This window comes from Micropterus dolomieu, linkage group LG09 (assembly GCF_021292245.1).
Source record: "Micropterus dolomieu isolate WLL.071019.BEF.003 ecotype Adirondacks linkage group LG09, ASM2129224v1, whole genome shotgun sequence".
Lineage (NCBI taxonomy): Eukaryota > Metazoa > Chordata > Actinopteri > Centrarchiformes > Centrarchidae > Micropterus > Micropterus dolomieu.
Window position 1 is genome coordinate 13,493,824 of NC_060158.1, and position 11,326 is coordinate 13,505,149.

The following is an 11,326-nucleotide window of genomic DNA, read 5'->3' on the forward strand; positions in this document are numbered from 1 at the left end:
GAGGCTGAATTGTCAGTTTTCTCAACTTTTTAGGCCTTAATTTATAATGTATATAATCAAAAATGATTTGAAGTAGAAACATATAGACAAGACAGGGCAGTTAAATGATTTTTAATGATTACTGCAGTACAAATGTATGCTTATGTGTGTCTGTTTGCGTGTAAGTGCTTGAGTAAATCTGTTAACATTTGTCATAAAATGTGCATTTTATTTAACCAGATTAGATCAGTGACTTAGATCAGTAGAGGGCTTACAAGAAACAACTGATGCAAGTATTCAAAGGAAGGCAACAGTAATAAAGCATTGTGTGATGTATTTATTGCCTTTTTGGGGGGAGGGCAAGTGTTTTGCTGAACATCACGGCTGCAGCTGAGTTGAACAATTAAACAACATCTGATCTATTTCTCAACACTGACTCCAGATGACAATAGGGACAGTGGTGGGACAGGGGTCAGGAGACCCTCAAGATCTGTGGGACATTGGTCTTACAGTTTTTCTTCATTGTTTAAACACTATAACCAGGCTTTTTAACTAATATTTCAAAACCATAACTCCATTTTTCAAAAAGCACATCCATTTCCCTAAACTCACAAACTCCCTTCATTTCTCATTGCCTACACCATGTGGTCATTGAGAAAGAACTGACATTCAATGTTGTTCACTCATTCAGCACAGGTTGAGCTCAATTAGCACAAAACTACCCAGGTGGAAACACAAAGAGTCATAATTGATAACACATCAATCAGAACCTTCAATAGATAGATAAAAGGGCCAGAGTCAGTTCATCCAGTTTGGAACAACGGATCCAGAGAAATCTGAAGGAAGAGGTAGAGGACACCAGAAAGGAGGGGGAGGAAGAAGAGGAGGAGGAGCAGGAGTAGGGCAGAGGAGAAGGGAGGAGAACAAGAATCTCTGGCCAGTCCCAGACTAAATACGCTGGGGCAGAAAATTTGTTGTTTGGTGTGTTGTACAGAACAGTTTGAGGGCTTGTGTGTCATGTCTGAGGGCAAAGTTTGGTTTTTCAGCAAGACTGAATGGTTTTGAGTGGAGAACTTCATTTTGACCTGAAAATAGGATGTTTGGAGAATTGGGTGAGAAGTTGTGGATTTGTGTTTAAAGTTTCGATAAAAAGAGGCATCATTTCAAGAAATGTGTTTAAGCAATCGAGAAAAACTGTAATTTAACCTTTCATCCATTGAGAGATCTGATTGGTAGCTGGTTATGATGTTGTAGGTCAGACAGCGGTGTGATTTTACATAAGCTGTGCAGTTTACATACAGTATAGCCTCTGAAGCAAATGTATGTACTGTATATATTATAGGTATCACCTTTATTAAAAGTGTGTACTTTAATTATATTTATTTATATATATATTATAATTATATTATTGATGGCTGATTTTAAAGTCTCCGTGTATTTCTTTAACGGGCGCTTCAGTGATTGGAGGGATTGCTGGGCAACAAGCAAACTGACATTTTGCACTATGAGCTTCAAAGTGCCTCCAATGTTAACCAGACCAAAAATCTCAGGAGGGAAGCAGAAAAAGGGACTAAACTTGCTTTATTTTCCAAATTTTTGACACCACAAACAAACTCACTCTTAATTCCAGCTAAGACATATGAATGACACCTCAACTCCTTCTCCTTACACGTTTATGCTCATTTACGCTCTGACACTAAAACTCTCTTTGCTTACGCTGTATTTTGCACCCTTCATCCCTTTTCATACTCTTTCAATGCTTCTTCATATTAATTCAAGCTGCTGTTCACAGCATTGCATGAAGCTGTACAGTTCAGTTTTCAGCGTTACGAGCAATGCTGTTCTCCTCTCAAGCACCTAGGTACTTGAACACTGTTGAACTGTTGAATCATTGGATTAGCGCATTGAGGACATTCTCAGAAATGCTTTCTGAAATATAATATATAATATTTTGGAAAGTATGAAAGATACAACAGTAGTCTGAAACACTGTTTTCAGACTACAATTGGTGCATTCTTACCTGAAGTGACACAGATTTTCTAGAAAAAAAAAGTCCTCGGACAGCAACAAGTACCTAACAGGGAGGTTTGGAGTGACTGGACTTTCAAATTAAAAGTGTCCAGGTAACAGGATCTTACTGGTGCCAATGGAGCTACAAGAAATTTCTAAATAAAAGCCCCAAAAGTTAACAGGAGCTAACAGCAGCTCCATGAGCACTGAAGGTTTTCAAAACAAATCTCACTTTTCTTTCTCAACTCCTTCTATTAAATTGCAGTGCTTATAGGGCTTAGACTTGAGGTGACAGTTTACCCTTATTCCAACTAAGAAACTTAAATGAAACCTGAAATCCTTCTCTGTGCTCATTCAAGTCCACCATAACTCTCATTTTCCCTTTCCTACTATTCAAACTCTACATTTTATTCAGCTGCTCCCTCATATAAAGCCAGCAATGCAATTTATCCCACCACAGTTTTCTTCAATTGCATTCTCTAGTTTATTTTGGACTTCAATAAAGTTGACTCGCAAGAGACATGTTTAAAAACAAATGGTCACAATGGGTGCAGCAGAGGCAGAGGTATCCTTACTTTTAGTCCCTCTGGGTCAAGCCCCAAAAACACTGGATCCTTTATCCAGTAGCATTTTTTTTGTTAGACCTTTTCAAGATAACCATCACCAGGATTATTTTGTCAGTGACAAAACTTCTTCAAAGCCCCAGAATGTTAAGGGTGTGTACGAGAGAGCTGGACCCCAAAGCACGACAGAGCCAGATAACATTTCACTAGTGAAAGGGAGTTTATTGAGGAATTAACAGTCTGCTGGGCAGAGGGAGTGATCCAGGTCCAGAATGGGAAATCCAAACGAGGTGGATAAGCTGAAGCGGTGAAGGCGAAGCAGGTGGGCAGGCAGGCGACTGGCAGGCAGGTTCGAGTGGTTCTGTGAGAGCGAAGGAGAACAAAATCCCCAAATACTAACTCACTACGGGAGCAGGCCAAGGTGTGTACCACGGAAGATACACAGACGATCTGGCGAATACTGGCGTACAGCACCGGCGTAGATTACAGGCGGTTGATTGGGAACGAGGTGCAGGTGTGTGGAGGCACAATGCAGGAGCCAGGAAAGACCACGCCCACCTGTAGACAAGACAACTCACAGGGAAAAAACAGACAGACAGGTACAATAGGATGGGGAAACAACAGAGAACAAAAGGTAAACAGAGGAGAGGGACCACTGGATACAACACAGAAGGCATTATACAATTATATTCACAGTGTGAGTAGTACTTCTACTGACAAGGAAGTCCTGTGTAAAATTTGTGGAGTTCAATAAAATAACTGTTGCATCCCTACAAGTGAAAGTCAGTCACCGTGCCACATCACACAACAGCTCAAACATTGTCTGTGAACATCACCAAGAGAAAGAGTAGCGCCACTGGAAGTAAATAGAAGATCAACTTTGTGTATGAAACAAAAAAGGCTGTTTGAGCTTTTCCATGAAACTGAATTATAATTCACTGTGCCAACAGTTCTAATAAGGAAAATATGTCCTTATCCCCCAAAACTGACACTGGTGATGTCCACAAATATGGAATAAGCTGTCAGAGATCAAGAGGAAAACATATCAAGCTTGGTTTAGGGTGAATTAACCATTTAAAACTGCTAATCATCCAACTTGAGTGCATATTTTGATTGATTTGCGGTATGTTGTCTATATGTGCAGAGTAAATGAAAAGTGGTGCTGAACAAAGAAAAATGAAAAACCGTATGGAAAGCTGGATTTGATCCCACAGAAATGGCTTTGATAGCAATGTGTAAAAGTAGACACTGGTAGCGTGTAGACAGTTGGCACCATAAGACAGACAAAAAGAGAGAGAGAGCAACACATTGAGAGACAGAGAGAGAGACATTGTGGTTTTTCTTCTCATGGATATATAATCAGTTTAAGAGGAAGTTTTTTCCCCTCAGTTTTTCTTTGATGCACAATCACATTTCGACCCGCACTGTAATTCTCTGTCTCCCTCTTCTTCTGTCCCTCTGACTCTCCCTCTCTCTCTTTCGTTGGTGTTTGATGTGGTGGCACGCTGGCATTGTTGTTGCTATTGTGCCAGTGTGGAAAGAAGGGAGGAGGGACAGGGAAACGGGACGGAGGGAACGAGACAGAGATAGATGAAGGGATGGTATTGCAGCATTGATGTGGCGTTGAGGCCCCAGTAAAGTTGAAAATCTGGATATAATTGACATCTACACTGGCAGATCTGGGATTCCCATCAGAACGCAGCGGAATGTTCTCGAATGTTCCGTAATGACCTCTGAGAACTTTCTGGAAGGATCAGCAGGCAGCAGGACTCACATATCATCATATCATCGTCCCAAATACCAAACATTCATGTTTCTAATTATTCCTCCTGCTCTCCCTCCTTGTTTATCTTCCATTACGCTGTCCTTATCTCTCCTGTGTGTTTATGAGTGTATGAGTGTACATTTGTGTGCCTGCGTAAGCCTTCTGTACACATTACACTCCATGTGTTTTGTAGTGTGTATGTGTGTGTATGTGCATGTGTAGAAGCATAACTGTGGTGCTCGTACTGTTGTAGTGGACATTTCTTAATTCTTCACAATTTGACTGTTAAGATTGGTTTTTGAGTTAAAGAGTAACTTAACACCACTTAAAGTATCTTGCTTTTTCTGACCTCCAGTACACCTGTTAATCACCTTTCTGCAGTGATGTACAGGTGTACTCCAGGACCCCGTAACATCCCCGCTGGGTGTGGTTACAGGTGCAACAAACCACACATCTGACCATTGTGCCAATTTTTTTATCATGGCTGCGCTCCAAGACTCTGATGCAAAAGGAGTCGTTTTCCAGCTTATTTTTGCTCTATTTTTCCAAGATATGGTCAGATGCTGTTCCTGTGGCACTTGAAATAGTTACAGCAGCTACCCAAGCTACCCAGAAAGGCTGAAAGGAGAAGTATGTTTTATTCCCTTTACAAAACCTAAAACAAATCCAGAAAAATGTAGGTTGTGGATTGTTCCTAATGTAATAATGTAAAAATGATGCAATGTTTATTTTTTTCACGTCAGTTTGACAGCCTGAAAACAACCTTCAAATGCACAACGCAACTCCAAAACTGTCACTTTTTCCAAAAATTAGACAATATTTCTCCAGCGAGTGCAGTAATAGACAGTAGCAGGGCCGTGCTAACATCAGACAGGTCCGTCAGTTTGTCGGACTTAGCAACAGTAAGTAAAGGGGGCGTGGCTTAATGAAGGGTCAATTGAGCAAAAAAAGTAAGACTTTCTACCAACAATCCCTCAATGTACACTGTTGCATTTTATAGATTAAAAATTACAGTTGTGCCACTCTTAATGCTTGTCATCTGTCAGTAATGACTAAAAATGACTAAAAATGATGATGAATTACAGGTGTTCTTTAAAGCTTTAAAGTGAACAAAGGAGTGATATTGGACACAGCTTATATCTTAGTAACTGCAGTAAATGTGTGACTATTTTCTGCAATAGTCACACATTTAACAAAGGTTTTGTTCTGGATTAAAAAGTAGAAAATAAACATTACTAAACTTTTATTATTATGGTTTCAAAATGTTCATAGAAATGATGTACACATGTTTTTATAGTCCTTATTTGTTCTTTTTAAATGTTTTTATTAGGGGCTTTTTGCCACCATGATACATTTTGTATGTCTTGCATCGTTGTACAGCATGATGGTGTGATACTTGTTGTGTAACAAAGTTCTGTTCTTTGCAACCCTTTGTTGTTTTGTATGTGTCCACTTTGGTTTACAATGTAAAATGGGTGTTAAGCACAAGAGCTTTAAGTTTATTTGTTTCATCAAAAGACATTTTGTTAAAAAAAATGCCTCCACTTCAATAGAACCTCATCTCTTGATCATTTTGCGGTCATTTTATTTACAACAGCAAGCTGACAAATCTGCTGAACATTTTGACATAAAGCTTTCAGCAGAGCAGATGCAACATCAGTGTCATTTCTTTTTAAGGGCATAACCATCAGCAAGAGATCAGTGACACCAGCAGAAGAAGCAGAATGTATTTAACATCAGCAAGTTATTCAAATTAGATCACATAATCCGATCAGACCAAGATAATAGGATTATACAATCTGGAGTATAATAAAAAAAATGAGCACATGCAGGTGTGTGGAGTGCATGTCTATATTTATGTGTTTGATACCACGACTCCTTTACCTATCCAAACACACACACATACACACACAAACACTTACATTTTTACTCCAATTCTCTCTTTGACCCTCTCTCTTTCTCTCTATCGACTTAGACAACAGCAAATGACTAATTCCGTTTAAATAATGAATACAAAATAATCCCTTTACTGACTCATACTGAATACTGAAAAGACAATGTAGAAAGTGACTTGCACAGACTTCCAGATGAATCTGGCAGCTTAAAAGGCAATCCCTTCTTTAACTTGCAGTGACTACCTGCTGATTCCAGCTGACAGATCTGAATACTGCAGGATAGAACTAACTTACTCCTAATGCCTTATGTGTCACATTTTTTGTGGTAGCATTTACAAGACTGTAGGTAAAAGTCAGTTTAGCTTATGTTGCAACAGGATAAAAAAAAAGTAAAACCAGTTTGATGTGTTTCTAATAATACAGTTTTCTCAGTCCATAACTGGGTCAGGAACGTGTTTTAACCCATGAACATGGTTATCCTATAGCCTCTTATGTCCCTGTGAATCTCTGCTTGTAGTTTGGTCAAATCACGCTGATGCCGAACAATTTTTCTTTTTCTTTTTAATACTTTACAGTACAAAACAGCAGGCCACTGAATTGTTATACAAATTACTATTTCAGGAAGCTACATTTTGCCAAAATTGAATATGGAAATCAATCAAATGTCATCTTATTCTGTCTTTGTTTTAACTTTGAATATAAATTGAAGACCTGTGTTGGTATACCCTTGATATTTTGCTCTCGGAGAAAATGTAAAAAAGTGGAAAATGTCACCTGTACCTGTCAGGCGTAACTGTGTTGTGTGTGAAATTCAATGGTTCAATGGCGAATTCATAAAGCGTGTGTGAAAAAGATAAAGGGCGATGATGAGAGACTGAAAGAGAAAAAGTAAGACGGGAAGGGACGGAGAATGAGTGAGCCAGGGAGGAAGGAAAGAGAGAGAGACGGGGGAGAGAGGAGAGAGACCAAGAAATGATTGATGGAGCCAAAAAGCCGATTTCTTGCTTCATCTGATCTGCATTACTCTGCAATCAACACACACACACACAGACACACACACACACACGCACGCACGCATGCACGCACGCACACACACACACACACGCACACACACAGCTTGCAATCAACATACATACACACTCTCAACATCTCTCTCACAGACTATTAGTCTGCAATCAACATACAGGTTGCTGATCAGCAACTGTCATCAACAACACACACTGCATACATATGGACTTTACACACACATACAGTAAACAAACACACACACACACACACACACACACACACACACATGCACATTCTGTTAGTTTGAGCTGGTGATGAAGTCAGTACTCGTCTACCTCAATGCAGATAGTTTCGGTCATCACACACACAGATGCAGGCTTACACACACACACACACAAACACTCTAAACATGGTGGTGAAAACAAGTTTCTAAAATGCTATGTTTTCATGGGTTGGTAGTTCTACTAGTAACTTATATAAAGTATGGTAGTCAAAATTAGCTCCACCTTGACCAGCTACAACAATTGTAGTAATATTATAGTAATAATAATTTGATAATATAGTGTATTATACGGTAGCATTACAAAGACAAGAGCCATTCTGATGCCTAATGAGTACTTTGACTTTTGTTAATTGCTAATACTTTCATATATTTACATATATTATACATTTGTAGGTAAACTTTTGAATGCAAGACCTTTACTTGTAACAGGGTATTTTTACATTATGATATTGCTACTGTACACAAACACACACACACACACACACACACTCTGTTTGGAAAGATGAAATGCTGCACACACAGGCCCAGTCTGAAGGATGCCAGTTTCAACATGTATTAATGGCAACACCTCCCACCGCGTTTTACAGCTACTTTGGGTTTGAGGGTTTGGGCACAGACGGCCTTGCTCGCTTTCTTTTTTATTTTCTCTATTGATCCCCAAAGGACAAATTCATCTTTTCACTTGCCTCCTCAACAGGAAGGTCAAACTGTAGGGTCGGCTACACAACCGCTCCCCTGGAGCTAAAGGCCTTCAGTATGTTGCTCAAGGACATCACTTTTATTTTAGACAGAAACAAAAAAACCCACACAGACCTAAAACCACAAGTCTTGAGTCCACATTTTTAGTCCATAGTGTTTAATTTTGCACTCATTACATAAATAACACCATATTGAAACATGATGAATATGGAAATAGTTACATTTTGATGAAATACATAAAACTTAATCATTCCAAGCAAATAATGACTGATTATCATTTTAAAAATGTGTGCGTTCTGATTCAGTAGTACACAATTCTTGCACATAGCTCTTCTGATTGACTGAAAGGTGCCCGTTTCTTTCTAATACAGTTTTTTTACAATCACTTTGTTACTATTTTCAGAACCTTGATGTCATTTTTCACAACTCTAGACACAAAACTCCAATGATTAAAATGCACATTTTTCAAAACTCTAACCTTTTTCTCAATTGCTTGGATACAATACACATAAAACTTCATCATCTGTTCATTCAACAAAATTCACCTGTTCAATATGACACAACTTAACATCAAAGTACTACTATTTCAAAAGGTAATTCACACATTACATTTGAAATGAGTGTCTATTCATTTCCTTACAATGATCTAACTATCAATTGATACAACTGCTCAAGATGATAAGTAACTGTTGCATTACTCTTAATGCATAGTTGTATGGAAACAGACAAACAATCTTCCATGTTTACAGTAAATCATGAAAGTTTCACGATAACGAGATTCATTGTCACCAATTAGTGTGGAGCATGAACCAATTAGACTACAATATCCATGGATGTAGCCTAATATTTTATCATACTGTAATGCTTCATCAGACAGTGTGTCTATGGTCCCAAATACTGTACCACCTTTTCAGACTATTTACAGTATTGACAGTACTGCACTGTATAGATGCAGGCCCTTTTAATTTCTTGCCCAATTCTGCCAACTCGTTATTGATGATTGAGTGCACATTGTGGAATGAGTATATAAAGAGTTGATTGGGATCCAATTGCAAGAGCATAGTGATACATAACATGGAGCCAGCAGGTGATCCAGGTCACAATGGAGGTCAAGCAGTGGTGGGAGGAAGACGTGTTGGTCAAAGGAATGGCAGAGGACAGGCACCCCTTCTGAGAGGTTGTCGTGGGCCTCGTTTGAGAGGTGTGGGGGAACGTGGTAGAGGACAAGACCAAGACAGCGGCAGCAAAAGCATAGAGTGTCCAATGAAATTCGGGCAATAGTTGTAGACCATGTCATAAATCATGGCATGAAAATGGCGGCTACAATGATACAACCAAACCTCAGAAGGTTAACCGATGAGAACTGGTAAGTTATCAGCATGCACTAAACATTATGCTACTCTCAATTGTCAAATGACTGCATACCAATGTGTATCACGGAATAGGTGATGTGACCAAGTGTCTTCTTACTCTAATGTTCCCTGTAGAATTGTGACCAGGCCAAATAGTGGAAGCAGAGGCAAAATTCTAACTGACCAACAAGAGCAGGCTGTGGTCAATTTGGTTCGGGCCAGAAATGATATTCGCCTTACAGAAAATCACCAGCATATCTTGGACAATGAAGACATGTTCAACAATGTGGGATCCATAAGTTTGCCAACTATTGCACGCATACTGAAAAGGCACCAGGTATCTATAAAACAACTGAACTGTGTGCCTTTCGAAAGAAATGCAGACAGAGTGAAGCAAATGAGGACTGAGTATGTTCAGGTAAGTTCAGTTTCAAGACGGCTGTTGTAAAAACATTCCCAAAAATTCTACATTGTACAGTAATCTCTAAATCTCCTTCCAAAATGTATTTTTAGAGGGTGATGGAGCTGGATGCTGAATACGACCATCACAAATTCATATATTTGGATGAGGCAGGTTTTAATCTGGCCAAGACAAGTAGGAGAGGTCGAAATTTCATTGGCCAGCGGGCAACCATCCAAGTACCTGGACAACGTGGGGCCAACATCACCATGTGTGCGGCTATATCAGAAGATGGTGTGGTGGGACGCAGACCTCATATTGGACCATATAATGCAGCTCTCCTTGTCACCTTTCTTGATGAGCTTGATCAGGTTTGTAGAGCTGAAGGTGTGACCTATGTCATTGTGTGGGACAATGTCAGGTTCCATCATGCTTATGTAGTGCAAGCATGGTTTCAGACCCATGCACGATTTACCACCCTGCATTTAACCCCATACTCTCCCTTCCTTAACCAGACTGAGGAATTTTTCTCCGCATGGAGATGGAAGGTTCATGACAGGCACCCTCATGAACAAGTCACTCTTCTCCAGGCCATGGATGACGCCTGCAATGACATCACAGCAGACCAGTGTCAGGCCTGGATTCGCTATGCCCGAAGGTTTTTTCCAAGATGTTTGGCTAATCAAAACATCCATTGTGATGTAGATGAGAACCTGTGGCCAAATCCACAACACAGAGTTGATGACAATGTAGAAGTACAGTAATCACTCCTGTTTTGTTTCTTACAGTACAAGCAAGCAAGTTGAGGAACACTGCATTTGATGTTTTACAGTACTGTGTTTTCTTTTCTATTTCATAGCTTTTTGCTTTGATTCAAATAAACTTATGTTGTGATTGTACTGTAGTGTTTTGCATCAATATATTACAAACTTTGTTCAATGATTCCACTGTGTCTGTAGTATTCTCTCTACTACTGCAGTACTTTTACAGAGATATATTTACTGTACATGTAGTACCATAATGAAACCTGTATCACCTATTTTGTTCTACAATATTTAATGATGTACGAACAATGACACAGTGAAACTATCGGTTGCTTGTGTGTGGGTGATCTATAGTTATGTTTCGATGGTATTTCACAGTAAATTTGTTTTTTGAACCAATGATTGTGCAAGTGCAAGATTTCTTTAAAGATGTGAATGCACAATGCAATGTTTTGAACATTAGACAGCCTGTGTTACAAGTGATAACCGTTTTGAGTTTTGTGTCTAGAGTTGTGAAAAATGACATCAAGGTTCTGAAAATAGTAACAAAGTGAGTGTAAAAAACTGTAATAAGAGTATAGCTGAACAACTCAGGCATAGGTGTTGGT

General features: G+C 39.2%; 1 protein-coding gene across 2 annotated transcripts; it reads left to right on the forward strand.

Annotated features, from left to right (window-relative positions):
• The first annotated feature begins 9,308 nt into the window (after positions 1–9,308).
• LOC123977049 lies at positions 9,309–10,934 on the forward strand. Of its 2 annotated transcripts, XM_046059516.1 has the most exons (5): positions 9,309–9,568; positions 9,690–9,972; positions 10,068–10,325; positions 10,470–10,612; positions 10,743–10,934. In XM_046059516.1, exons 2-5 carry the CDS (start codon positions 9,829–9,831, stop codon positions 10,774–10,776), a joined length of 579 nt encoding a protein of 192 aa, XP_045915472.1. In that variant the 5' UTR covers positions 9,309–9,568; positions 9,690–9,828; the 3' UTR covers positions 10,777–10,934. The 2 variants fall into 2 exon arrangements, with proteins under 2 accessions (XP_045915472.1, XP_045915471.1); XM_046059515.1 differs by having other exon boundaries at positions 10,470–10,934.
• The last annotated feature ends 392 nt before the right edge of the window (positions 10,935–11,326 follow it).